This window comes from Takifugu rubripes, chromosome 8 (genome assembly GCF_901000725.2).
Source record: "Takifugu rubripes chromosome 8, fTakRub1.2, whole genome shotgun sequence".
In the NCBI taxonomy this organism is placed as follows: Eukaryota; Metazoa; Chordata; class Actinopteri; order Tetraodontiformes; family Tetraodontidae; genus Takifugu; species Takifugu rubripes.
The window spans coordinates 2,492,068-2,506,704 of record NC_042292.1 but is presented as its reverse complement, the minus strand read 5'-3'; the positions used below and the strand labels follow the sequence as shown (position 1 = coordinate 2,506,704).

At 45.8% G+C, this 14,637-nt stretch overlaps 1 protein-coding gene across 3 annotated transcripts in view; it reads left to right on the top strand.

The window, feature by feature from the left end:
- The window catches only part of pard3ba (par-3 family cell polarity regulator beta a), a 121,298-nt gene extending 111,504 nt beyond the window's left edge, over positions 1-9,794 (top strand). For all 3 annotated transcript variants that reach the window (XM_011606100.2, XM_029840114.1, XM_029840118.1), the window contains one exon: positions 8,686-9,794. In XM_011606100.2, coding sequence (XP_011604402.2) covers positions 8,686-9,058 — 373 coding nt within the window. In that variant the 3' untranslated portion in view covers positions 9,059-9,794. The remainder of the gene's footprint in view (positions 1-8,685) is intronic.
- Positions 9,795-14,637: the final 4,843 nt, after the last annotated feature.

Genomic DNA, 14,637 nt, shown 5'->3' with positions numbered 1-14,637 from the left:
CCTGCCCTGCATCCCAAAGAAGTTGCTTCCTTTCTGCCAGGGTCTGATTCCGTTTTAATGAAGCCACGTTTGAGGCACACTTGATTAGAAAGTGAGCACTAGCGGCTGCTCCGTCAAAATGGCAGGTTTTATTTGCCATCGGTCATTTACACAATTGGCAAGACAAACGTGGAAACATGACGTTTGTACAACAGCAGAGCACTGATGTCACTGGTGCAGCATATAGCCGTACTAACAGATGTCCATGATATCTGGAGCTGGTTACATTCTGAGCTTTTCTCTTACATCAGGCTTGACTACAATACGTCCCCATAATGCAAAGAAAATCTGTTTTCATGCTTGAATATTTAGCGCAGAACAAAAGTAGTCCAAACTTAAATGAAGCCAAGACTCATTTTTATATATGTCTCCTAATTTATTGTCTTTATGATGACTCAGAAAAAAGAATGCTCTAAAAAAATGTCAATCCACTCAAGAAATATTCTCTTTCTTATTTATGGTTCATCTCATCTTTGAAGTATTTTGGGCCCAGAGACCCAGAGGATATCATCTGTTTGAAATGCATATAGTCCAGTTTAACGTGCTTCTGGGGACACTTGTCTCAACACAAGCACAAACAAAAAAGCAGAGAGAGACAGAGAGGAAGTGCAAGATGGAGTTTTGCAATATCCATTCCACTAATGGTGTAATAAAGAAAACTCCGAGCTCTCTGCGTCCCCAGAACTCCTCCGTCCACACGCATAAATACAGAGGCGAGAGTCTTCTCCGGTGCCTCTTCTCTGATGGAAAAGAAAGAACAGGAGAGAAGGAGTGCACAGGCACAGCAGTGAATTAAATGTGTTTTTCAAAGTGGAGCTGAACTTTGTGCAAAATCCCCCCGGGGGCCGCCATTATTGAAAGCCATTTCCTCTCAAAATGAGTGCGGCTCCACCATTGGCCTGGCTCTCATTAGCATACATTTGGCCTGCCTTTGTGCGGAGACGGCTGGGGCCACAGCTGGAGGGTGAGGATCGGGGGGGGTGATGCTGAGTGGCTGTAATGGTGTGTGTTTTTGTGTATGTGTGGATGATACACGAGATAAAGTAAAACCCCTCATTGATGGCAATACAGTAAACAGAGAAATTACAAGTGGTGAAAGCCAGACTGATTTCCTGTTATGTCACTAAATGCTGAAGTGTTCTTATTAGGCCTGGCTAATATAATAATGTGTAATTTGTCTCAAATTAGGATGATAGTTCTTGGATGTAACATTGTTTTCATTTCCTGTAAATGGCTGTATAGCCATTTAATAATGTAATTTTCTGATGTAGTCTGTGTTCTAAACTCTGAAACCTGATTGATCGGATGGTACATCAGCAGTCATATTATGTTAATGTTTTGTCAGTGTACAAATAAGTCATTCTGCGAGGCTCACACTGTAAATCTTGCTGGGGAGATGATGATTGCTTGTTTATTCTCTAATATTATTAGAGAGTGAGCAGGTTTGGTCACACAACAGAACCTGGCTGTTACCTTCTTATCGTCACCATATTATTAATCAATAGTAAATGTCACACTACTGCTGACAAGAGGTGTGTTTTCTCAGCCTGGAGCTTCTTTAGCCATGAAGGATTGATTCTCACTTAAAGTACGGATGTAGAGAACGCGGACCTTTGCCTTGGCCTCAAGTAACGGCAGCAGAAACGGAGGGCTGGAAAAGGGCGGATTTGGATAAAGCAGTGGAAGTGGTGGCATCAAGAGGTTTGCCCCAGGGAGGCCGATAGTGCTTCACTGACTCTTACCTCCGTCTCCACCGGCCATTAATGCCGGGTTCAACTCAGCCTGTGGACGGCCTCATCGCTTGGGGACACACTCGAATGCACACGCACACATGGCCATATGGAGAATATTAACATCATTACCAAGTCAAAGGAGCAGGTCAGGACCGCGGCGACCCAGCCCTGGGTTATCCAATCAGAGCTCCCCCAGCACACTCCCCCCAAGGTGATTGGATTAGGGGGCTGTGTGGCACAGCCACGCTGCTGGGCCCAGCTGATAATTGGGTGATTAATGTGAAGCCACTGGCCAGCGAGTCAGAGAGCACAGAGCTTCAAGCAGGAGACCCCGCTGGCCGCATGAAGCTGTTGTCACATCTGGACAATGGAGAGCTCACAAGATGTGGACCCGTGCAGGCAGCACAGTCGTTACAGGTCCATTTCATACGAAACACAAAAGCCATTTTACCCCCCACCCTCCAAAAAAAAGCGCTCAGAACGTCTCACGATGCATCTGCCATTAATATTTGTCGAGCTGTCAAAGCAAAGACAGGCCCCATTCAGCATGACATTTTTCATATAATAGCATGGCAAAGTTAGCATGAACCTGCCCTGAGAAGCTCACCGCTCTAACTTTAGCTATATGTTCTGCTTCAGAAGTAAACTCTAGGTCAGCTCGTTGCTATCTCCCGATAACTTGAGCACACGTACTTCTCACATGTTTCCAGTCAGTCATCTTAGGTGACCTTTTTGGGTAATGTTCTAAGTGATTGTTCAAGGGTCTCTACTCTCCCTGAGTGCTCCCTGCTCCCACCTTAACAAAACAGAGGGCAGCATTTTGATTGTCCTCAACATGCTGAGTAGTCTGGTATGTGGGAAAGTGTAGCTGAAGGACCCTCAACTCGCCTTGCTAAACACAACATTCAGACATGAGGGGTTTTCTCCATCTTTTCTGGCCTTTTCATGAACCCTTTCACCCTGGCCGTGTGCCAGCTCGGTGTCATGGACTCCATGTCTTTTGTCAGTAATACTGTTCGAATCTGTCATTTGGAGCTCTCATTGAATCTCTGTAGGTTTTTCAAGGTCGGCGACCAAATTGTGTTCTCGCTGCATTCTCAGTTTTCGTTATTAACGGCCAATCATCTGGCGGCGCCACTGCTGATCAGCTGTTTTCCCACCTGCTGCTGTCCAGCTGCTGAGCGACGCACCGTAAACTTCGTTAGAGTTATTGTCTCTGTAACTCATTTAATTTTTCCCCTCGGCAGCTGTCCCCTGTAGGTTTTACAGGTGATGTGAACCCTTCTTTCACTATCAAACCAATGTGTAGATTATGTTGGTTTGATTTCCCAAGAGGAAGTCTGACCCTTTTCCTATTCTGGTGCCCTTTAATGAAAGAAAGCGCTCCAAGTGTGCAGAGGCAGGAATGTTTGTCCAGCAAATAGTGTTTGTGCTCAGATCCAGAAAACCGTAATAGAATCAGAAATAGGAAATGAAAGGGCTTTAGCCGACTCTGTCAGATGCACAGCTGTGGCACCAGTGGCTCGGCGTGTTTACAATAAGTCCTCTTTATCTGCACATTTTCCCCTGATTCCATCAGTCCTCTTGTCCCCATTTTTCTGTCTCCTCTCCTCAGTTCTCCTACCTGCCTCGTCCTTCCTCTCCATCCATTCTTCCCTCCAACTATCAGGTTTCGGCTCGCTAAAACAAAAATTGCGGCTTTATAAATAAATCAAAGGATGCACAGGCCTCTCGTCTCCACATGGGCTCAGTGAGGAACACAAAGGCTGTCATGTACAAGTCTTCCTCTCATTCAGCCCGCAAGCACAGAAGGATGGGAAGGATTCACACGTTCTTTTCTCTGGACAGAATAGAGCACAAGCAGAGTTGAACTATCACATTTATGGACATTGTGAGCAAAATCTAGTAAAACATGTTTCTGTTATTTACTTGTATTTTACTTTATATAGCAGTGATGTCCAGATTTGCCCTTTGACCTCCTACATAATAGTTCCACATGGCCTCTGGATTACTGTTATAATTTCATTAACTTTTCTCGAAATAAAGCTTGGCCATATCATTGTGTAGGCCTTCATAAGTGGTATTTAGTTAGTTTGATTAACTAGTTAGCTGTCCAATTGGTTCGTTTGAGGAACATTTGAACCCATAAAAAGCTTTCTCAATGTCCCACTATTGTCACGATGGATTATTAGATAAACGTGGACTACGTTTAGTTTTTATTTGCCCTTGTGGCTGCAGCACACACATCACTCTTTCTGAAATAGCTCGTTCCCCCCAAAAGGTTTTTTAGCACGTGAGTTTGCAAATAAGACCTGCATCAGACCAGTAATAACAGTACTCGTCCATCAAAGAAGCTCGTCAGATGTGAGTGAGTGTGTGGTTTGGGGGAAGGGTTATATGGTCACAACAGCAGAGTCGTGTGCATGTGTATGTGCATGTGCATGTGCATGACATCACCCCGGTGATGGTAGAGTTATTAAACGCTACTCTGAAGTCCACCAGTGTGCCTATTCTTGGTTTACATACTGTTTTCCCCGGTGCCTCCCGTCTCTCAGCGCCTTCTCATTTCAAAGCGCAGACTCCCACAGAACCTTTGCTACCTGCCATTGGCGCCGTGCACAGACGGCTCAGTGTGCAGCAGCGTAAACATGAGCCCTTTTAGATGAGGAGCGTAAATGCAGGTGAGCGCCATTTCCTCCCGCTGCTGCTGTCATAGGCCGCTGTGATTAACAGGGCCGCCTCGGTGGCCTGGGCCACTAATGGTTTCCTCTGTTGTGGAGCCACTCGGGTCTGGACTGTGTCTGTAGCACTCGGCGTCATCAGAGCTCATTAGACTTCCTGTATGCGGCAAGGATGAATCTAAAGAATTCCAACTATACTTATCAACATGTCAGTTTTGTAAATGATCTCTGTTCAATTATCAGATGTTTTTTAATCACAATAACTAATTGGTGGCCACATACTCTATAGCAGAGGAAATATTCTGGCTCTGAGTCATCCGTAAAGAATGGCCACTAGTTTAATTGCCCCAAACGGCAGATTGATTCATTAAATCCAGCTACTTTCTAATGTAACTCCACCGATGCCTCTCCTAATTGCGACACATTAAACATTTTCCCAGAAGCATGTGTGCATGCATATGAATGGCTGTGTGTGGGAGGAACGGCAGTGAGCGGCAGCAGCTGGGTTTTTTTTTTTTTTTGAGTAATGAATGTATTTTGCATGTTGACTAACCAACATGAGGTCCAGATGCTTTCATATGCATCTGGGCCTTCGGTTGCCATCTTCTTTAACAAACTTAAATGTGCAAATGTAATTTAGGTGAATGCATGTAGACATCGGAGCATGTGCACCACTTAACAAAGATAAACAAAGAATAACGCACACTTAATACACCCCCATCATTTGAGATACATGCAAACATATACGTGACACGCATATCTATCTATCTCCATACACAGAGAGAGAGAGACATTTAAATATATAGAGAGAGAGATATAAAGATGTATATATAGATATTTAGGAATGATCAAAGCCCCTTGGTTTTGGGAGATCAAAGGGCAGTCCTTCTTGAATCCATCACCAGAATGGAGCCATCTGTTCCTTGGCCCAACATTTCCTGGAAATTTCATTAAAATTCATTGATAACTTTTTGAGTTGTTTTGCTAACAACCAAGCACCGGCTGGCAGGTAACCTCTTTGGCACAGGTAAAATCAGCGACTCCCACAAACGCTGCAGCCTTCTGTTTCATCATCTCTACCCACATGTTGGTGGGCAGTCAGACAGAGACACATGCTTGTTTTCCAGCTGTTTAGGATTGGCACAGAGTTACAGATTTCCTCCTTCCGTTTCCTCGGGGCAGGTGCATTACAACCCCCCCACACACACACACACACCAGATCCATCTCGCTGCTATCACACACAGATCCGTTACTGTCATAAAGTGGGAGCTAAATAGAAGCCGCTGCTCCCAGTCCCAGATGGTGTCTCACAGTTGTTGCTGTTGCGTGTGTAATCATATACACTCCCACACCTTCACATGCACAGAAATATGGATGGAACTTTCACCAGTAGACACACATCCTCTGTCCGAGGGTGCAGTGTGGTGCCGATGTTGCCGAAGCGTGAGTCAGATGTATTACAGGGCGTGTCATTACAGCTTTCCACTGTAGTTGGTCCCTATGGTTCATATCACACCCTGCACCACTGCTGTGTGAGGAGCATACACTCACACACACTATCTGTTCCTCTGCCTCATCAAATGTCCTTTGCTTTACACTCCATCAGTGTAAAGTATATTATTCCTTCTATTATAATTTAAACATAGTCACATTAAACATTGGGTGTATTTTTTTTAAACGTTCATTATTAAAACAGAGTTAAAGGAAGCTAAGTCACCTTTACATGTCTCTATCGTGATTATACTGTATATTACATTCATAGACATCTAAATACCCATTAGGTGCTCATGCTTGTCCAACATATGTGAGACCAACAATACTCATGGATTCAACATACCGGTACTTTTGGAAGTGTTGCTTTTTAGCGTAACTTTGCAAGTGTAGAGTTAGTGGTGCTGCGTGTTGTGCTGTGTTCTTCAAGTTGGATTCACAGTGGCAGCAAAATCGGCCACAATGTGTTTTTGTTTCAATCAAAGCAACAGCTGCAGGAAAAAAGTCTGAAATGGCAACGCCAGTAACATGGGATCTGTTTACGTATTCGCTTCACTTATTTTGCATGATTGCGTTTTCCTCTTTATTTGAGTCATGTGGGTCACATTGTTTAAACGAATGCACGAGCAGACTTTAAATACATAGCAGAGGCCATTGTTACAGGATAAACAAACGTGAGCTCTAAGACCCAGATGTTTTGTGTAGTTTTTACAAAGATCTGCTCAATGAAATGTTCAAACACTCTCGGGCATTCGACATGCTCCGAGGACGCCTCGAGGATGGGAAGGACCACCAGGAAAACACAGGGACGAAAGGACTTTCCAAGTCCTCCATCTGCCGACCAGACAGCAGCCAGCTGTGGGACACTGGGATGAAGAACATCCCGTGGGTCACTGGGGTCCGTGGACCCCCTTAAAGCCCCAGCTGCTGGGCCGGCCAGCATAAACAGTCAATGGTGACTGTGCTAGAAGTACCAAGGGGAGCCACCCATCTGTTTGGGTGGCCCTGAGATGCTCTGAGGACCCAGGTGTTCCCTTTGTGCCCCCACCATTTAATACGGATTAATGAGAAGTCTGACCTTCGTCTCTCCCTCTAGATCTCTTTACTTCTGCCTCACAACTTAAGAATCTTCTCCAGTGCAGTTTTCTCCGATTCCTCCATCTTGTTTCTGTTTGCCTCTTATCTCAGACCTCTGCAGCGCCTCTGTGGATGCCTGTCTGAGTTTCTACGCGCTGACTGACAAGGCAGCACTGTTCATTCTCGGGACCACCTGTGTGTCCTGTCCCAGCCACTCCATTTGGGTGGGCAGTTGATAGAAAACACACCACGCCGATATCTGTGACACACACAGACACACACCACGGTCCGTGCATATCCTCAGTGGAAGCGCGCATATGTAAAAGCGCACACTCACACAGGCGGACTAATCTGTTGTGAGTGAGTCCTTCTAATTGGCCAGTCAACAGGTGCTGAGCTTAGCTGAGGGGGGGGGGCTTGGTCAGAGGAAACCCTGGGATCCCGCTGCAGAACAAGGGAGAGGCCGAGCGACGCCTCTGTGTGCTCAGCCACAGTGGGAGCCATTGTTCAAGGCTGGGAAAAGCCCGATCCTCTGTTGCTGATTCATATTTAATGGCCATTTTAAAAGTTGCTTTGGGTCTACATGTGCCAAAAAGCAGTTGAGTTGATCATTTGTCAAGTTTCATGTTTTCAAATGTGAAACTCAAAGTTTTGGAAGAGCTATTCAAATCAGGCTGATGATGTACAGTGGCATGGTTAAGGTTATCTGATTATTGTGCCCAAGATTATTCAAATCGTCCCGGACTTCTTTGAGCGTGCGCCCCAAAATTAGCTGCACCAGCTTGTCGGATGTTCTTCCAACTCAATCTGCAAATCCACTCGAGCCTGGACCCCATCGTCTGTCCTCTTGCTTCAGCTTTTTGCCTGAATGAACAAAACACCAACAAGTGACACTTGGAGTTCAGGAGGGAATCATTTTTTTTCGTGATATAAGTACCTGCAGTGGAAACAGAGCTAAAGTTACAGACACAACCTGTGTTAATTCCGCGGCTGCCCATTTAAAACATGCTAACTTGTGACCACATGCCTCCAGAGTTGAGTCAGCAGATGAAGCTCTGACTATTAGATTTAGTTACTTGCTGTAGCTAAATGTGCATGTCACTGGAAAGAGCACATAAGATGGAAAATATTTCAATGGGCCAATGAAAGGTGAGCAGCCCTCCCTTGTGTTTGCTCCTTTCTTTATCTCCCACTCTCCTTCCCACCTCTCTGCCTCTCTCTCTTCATCCGTCTCTCCGAGGCTGGCGTGTCGCCTTACCCGGGGGTTTAGCCCCTAATCACCCAGAGCGGGTGGGAGGGAACCAGAGACTTCCAGCCGGCTGCCTCGTTATTGCGACCCCACGAGACCCGCACATTCCTCCACACACAGGTTCAACACACAGACTCAGATATGCTTACCAAGACATTTACTCTTATCTCTTGGCATCTCTCCATCCACGTTTCCCTCAACAACTTGATCTTGCAGCCTTGAAACGTTCACTTATGAACAGGGGACGGTTCCCCTAAACCAGTTAAAACCAGTATAAGCGTTGAAGAGCTTTGTTTATGTCCCTGCCCGTCTCTGCTTGGCCACCCTGAATTCCTCAGGATTGATTCAGTTTTTCCGGCTGCTGCGGCTCGTTTGTTGTCATTTAAATTTCTGAGACTTTTTTCCCCCCCGCAGGAGGGACCCTTATGATTATCCCACACACTCCAGACCCGTGCCGAGGGAAGTCGGCCCTTTCCCAGGCCAATACAGCGATCCTCCTGCTTCCAGCCGCATGCCGATCCCGCAGTCAGCTGGGCAGCCCAACAACCAGCGGTACCGTCCCTCGTCTCCCAGTGTCGGCAGGCAGCGCCCCCCTCTAAGGCAGGACGTTCCCCCGACCTCCACCGTGGGCCACAGAGGACGACAATATTACGAGCCAGCCGGGAGACAGTTGGAGGACTATGGGGAGGCCAGTCCAGGCCGCTACGCCAGCCCGGACAGGTACGCCTACAGCGACGACAGCCAGCCTGACTCAAGGAGAAAGAACCCCATGATAGGGGCAGTCTAATCAGCTTTCCCACTGAAAGTGTGATAGAGCTGTTCCCAGCTGCCAGTGAGATCCTTTCACCTATTCAAGCAGGACAAAGCAATGAAATCGTAACACGTTTAACAAGCAAGACTCAAAAGTGCACCTATATACAGAATCCATTTATTTATACATGCTTGGGTGCGGCCATGTTCATTAAAAATCATCTTGCTTGAACCTAAATTTCTTATTGTTCAACTGTAGTTCATTTATTATTATATTAAATTAATTCCACATTACAATTGTGCTCTTGCCTGCTGGACACTGTACAAGCTCGGCAAAGGGAAGGAAATAAGGAAGTATCACCTTGACCAATCGGACCAGATTGGGCAGTGGCAGGAAGTTTAAGTGGACAAACAGGACACAGGAAGTAACCCCCTCAAAGTGTCTATTTGTCCTTGATGTATTTGGTGCTTGACTTCCTTTACATCCTGTTGTCTCATGTATGTTTTCGCTTTCATCTTCATGTGCATTTGCTTTAATGTTAAATGCCGCGTATTTGTGTATTAGTATTTGTGTATTAGTGTATCTGTGATATATTTGTCCACGTTTCTTCTAAATTGTAAAATACGTCCAAACAGAATATGAGCAGAGAAAACCAAAATGATTATCTGGGTGTCACTGCACTGAAAATTCACTGATGCGGGTTTAATTCCAACTTGCTGTGAAACAAATGCATGATTTTTATACACTTTTGCATTAAATGGACTTGAACTTCCTCCGTCTCACCCAGTCCTTGTGGACATTTAAGTCCAACTGAGTCATCACTTTTAAACATTCATTCTGTGCTTCATCTTAGCGTCTCTGAGCACCATCAGCAGATCTGTTTGCCCTGAGAGATGACTGATAAATGTAGCCGCGTTCTGATAACACCTAAATCATCCCGGACAATTAGCCGCTGGAAGATGATTACAGCCTAATTTGCTCTCAGAAAGAAAGATCGCACTGATTGGTGAAATTAGACTTGAAATGGGGAATAATTAGCGCGTGGAGGGGGCTTTCTTCTTAGTGTTCTCACTTAGTGTTTAATTAGCATCGGGGACGGGGCGTCGGCTCGTTCTGCCACCGCTTTGACCTTCGGCGAGGCTGAACCGAGAAGGAATCCTCAGAGGTGTCGAGCCAGCAGATCTGAGCTCGATCAATTTATCTGTGTGTCGAATCGAGATGCGCGTTTATATAACGCAACGGAACTCGGGAGAAACAGAACTTTTCAGCAGGGATGGAATGTTGTATTTGTTAATGACTAAAGTCAGAATATTGCTCATTTCTGAATGAAAATATTAGCATCTTATTTTAGCATATCTGAGTTTAAATGTTCCATATGCAGGTTATACAATGGCTTATGTACTTTATTGGCTTCCTAATAATATTCATATCCACATACTGTATATGCAACTTAATATTTCATACATGTATTACTCTTCATCTCAAACCAATAACAAAAGCTTATTCGATGTATTTTGCCTAAAGGCCTGTTTGTGTGCAGTTTTCTCTTTCAGGCAGTTTTACTTTAGAAGCAACTTTTCCACCATTTTTAAAAATAAAAAGAAATCCTCCCAGACTTCACAAACCAGAATAGATAGTTAAATAAACAACAGCGTCAGCCGGCTGCCGACCATCCTGTGGCGACACAGCAGCTCAAAATAGCTTCCTAATGCGTAAAAATACAGTGGCTCACACAACTGTTAAAAGTTTTGTTCTTTCTGCAGGAACTGATCTTTCGACATGAATATTACAGTAAGATTGTAAACTTTAGCTCATCAGCAGTGTCGTCACCCTTGCACCACGTTGATAGAATCAAAAACAGCACATGAGTGGTCCTAATGTTGTTACCAGCACTTTTGAACTGTGTTCCAGGCTTCTTAGAAGATGATCCAGGGTTTAGTTGTATCCAGAAAGTAAACCATGAGCCAAGTGTTGTAGAAAATGGACGGTTGTCGGTAGAATCGACACCTTACGTTTACCAATTTCATCAATAAGACAACAAACATTAACCAACGTCCAAAGAAAAAGAGGATAAAACCACATTAGAAGACAACATGTCATTTACAGTGGAAGCGTGAGGAGCCCGACTTTTACTGGTCGATAATTAGGATCGCATCAGTCTTAAAAGTGTTAAATAATAGAGGACCATTAAATCTCCATTACCAGGATTTAATCAAGGCCCAACACCATCCTTTAATTCCCCCAGTAACTGCTGTGGAAAGATGTCATGTCCGACCTTTCATTCTGGACGAGCACTAAACAACTTACAGCACTTAAGCAGCCGTTCGCTCTACTTCAAAGAATAAGTAGGCAGTAAACAGCCTCCTTCAAGTACTTGTGGTCAGTTTGCTGCCAAAAACAATAAACAGTAGCAGTGGAAGAGCCAAGAATTAATTAATTCCGTTAAAGAAAAGCTTTAGAAAAGGCTGTCACGGGTAATCGGCTGCAACACACATCTGACTGAGATGATGCTTCCATGTGTAATCAGTTACTCTGTGCATGTGTGTTTCCTTGGTCGCGTTCATCCAACCACACCACATAGACCTACACATTGTTTACAGGGAGACCAGATGTTGCAGCCATTGAGACGATTTTCAGGCTCAAAGCGTCACTCTGATGAAACGGCCTCTTTCCAGTTGACCCTCCAGTGGATAAAGCTAGAGCGGCGCCCTTGAGCGAGAGCGCTCACACTCGACAAACAGCTCATGTATGTTGGGGCTGAGGTTGGGGAGCTGTCCTTCGAGACCTCAGAAATCCTCCTGATGCTCAACTCCTCGTCTTCTGCGGTTTTCTGTCCCCCCCCGGCTGGTTGTCATGAACCATGAGCGGTGAGAGAATTCTCTGCCTGTGTTCCCTTTAGCATTACCTAGTCTGCCCACGCCCCTGGGCTTGTTAGCATGTGTCAATCAAACGCCACGCTCGGGGGAGGGCAGAGTGGAGAGCGTGACTCCGAATCTGAACTGATTCCACGCAGCTCCCCAAAATACTAGAGCGGAGCGCAGGCTGGTGCACCCCCACTGTGACCACGGTGGACCCCCCCTCCCCCAGCTTTTATCGTCTTCATTAAAGGTACATTCCAAAGCATTATCTATCCGTCCTCCCGTCCTTCACCTGCTGCCATTCGCTTCAGTTCAGGTCTCGTTAGGACGAAGCGGGCGAACCGCACGGAGCTCCTTGTTTAATTATACAGTTCATTAGAAAAGCAGTAACCCCCCGAAAGCTTTCAGATGGGCCGCAGGAACGGCTACTAACTAATACTCCGTTTTAATGGTCTGGATATGGAGATTGGTCCAGATATGGATTGCCGGCAGCCCTTAGCCTGCCCTTCACCCACCTGCTCTCCTTCAGTGCACCGTGTCACCTTTTGATACAGTATCATTGGAGAGTTGTGCACTTTGAGCCGCCGTGTTTGTTTGATATTGTTCATGAGCTGTGAAATTGAATTTCCACAGTTGGGCTGATATTGGAAACGATGTCATATCCTGTGCAATATTCCTGCCTTGTTCTGTGTTTAAAAAATCCATTTGTACCGACGCCTCTCTGTTTTTCCATTCACCCTTTAATGTTGGGGCACTTTAACCACAAAAGCAACAACTTGTTCTTTGTTAGCGCTCACACACACACCACCAAGCCATCAGCCACCCTCGCTCCCACCAACCGTCACCATGGCAACACGACCAACCAACCTGGCGCGACAGCTCCCGTCAGCATTGATGACCTCATTGTGGTTAATAGGATGAGATGTTCATTTCTTTGTCATCTTCTGTTTTTTTGTGTTGTCTGTCAGAGATTTGGTGACACGCCATCAGACATAAATCTCTTAAAGTTTGCTTAAATAAATGTACGTGGCGACATTCCATCACTGCCGCTTGGCCTAAGAAAACTGATCATGCTCTCAAGTCACCGCGACTAATCCCTCCAGAATTTCTCTGGACTTTCCAGCCACGACCTGTCTCAGCTCTCCAAATGCTGTGACAGTGAAAAACGGCAAAAAAATCAAAGTGAAAAAGGCGGCGCGCGAACCCGAGGGTAGCTGTCGGGTGCGGCGGGGTCACTGGTTTGTGATGTGGCCAGCAACAGCTGAAATCCGTGACCCCCCTGGACCCCATCCATCAGGCTTTCAGCACCGGCCGTGGCCTCTGACACACGCACGGCTTCAGCCAAGGACCGGGAACACGCAACTGGGACATGCATCAATGTCAGATACACACCAGCTTTATAGAACCATACAGTATCTGGTCCAAAACACCCGGGACAGCGGATATAACTTTGGAATGGAGCAGAAGTATCACATTGTGGAGTACTTGTACGTGAAAAATAAAGTTTTTAATAAAGTTTAATAAACTTTTTCCACTTCTATTGTAAGTTCCCGCAACTGTAATTCCTTTAGCACAGCAGTTGTATCACTGAGTATAAATGCTAATATAGCGGATTTATCAGTGATGCTACAGTTGCACAAAAACTTGTTTTTTTTCAACAAAATGTGGAGTTTTCCTCCTCTGGTGGGAGGACACGAATCATCTCGCCCAGCGCAAACTGTTAAACTGCCGTCATCCATGTTTTTGGGGGCTCAAACGAGCTGCTGCTTCATGCACGATTTCATTTACAGTTTATTTAGCTCGATGCAGCTGCTGCAGGAATCCACAGGACAGATGTTGTCGACCTGCAGACGGGGAAAAAAATGAGATTCACAGTCAGGTCGTGTTACTGCTGAGTTTCCTAACGTGGGTTTGTCCTTTTAAAAATTGCGTTTGTCCAGATTATCTAAACTCATCTTACATTTTAATTCTGATGTGACTTGATGGCTGCGTCTGTGTGAAATTACGGACATCCTCCGTGTGTGTGTGTGTGTGTGCATGAAGGCGGGTCAGCTGGCTGCCTGGCACTGGCTGTGAAATTGGCGCCCTTCTCATACAGATGCCAGGTGTTTTGTTTGGCAGTTAGGCCAGCTGGGGGGGTGGGGGGGGGGGGGTCTGGGGCATGAGTGGAGAGTGTTGGGTTGCTGTGAACGGCTGGGAAAGGAAGGGGTAATGTGTCGTGTGTCCCTGTTATCCCGGCCTGCTCGGCCCAAGGCCGAGGCCAAGAGGGCCCAGGAGGCATTAGAGGCTGCTTAGTTTCCGTACCGGCTTTAAAATGGCGTGTGATATATTGTCCAATCAGCCGGGGGGGGGGTAATCTCTTTTATCTTTATCTCTTTTATCAAACTCAGATAAGATTCGGAGGTTTTCTTTTTTTACGATGCCTTCACCCTGTGGTGTTCGCAGGCGTGTGTGTGTCTTCGTCCTGTTGTTATCTGTAACTGGGTAAAATTCCCACTTGTGTTCGGATGCAGCAGTTTAATATTCACTCATTTAGTCTCAAAACTTCTGATATGTTCGATATGAAGCAGCAACATCAGTCCTGTCAGTTCTAAAACACTACCACCCCCCCCCAGAACACTTTTCATATCCAAAGCTGTGGCACGGGTCACATGTCCCGTTGCTGCAGCCATGAGTTGGGGGGGGCTGATATTCATTTTGCTGGTCATTCCGGCCTGGATCAGATGGGGGTGAAGTCAAAGTGGAGCCTCATTGGAA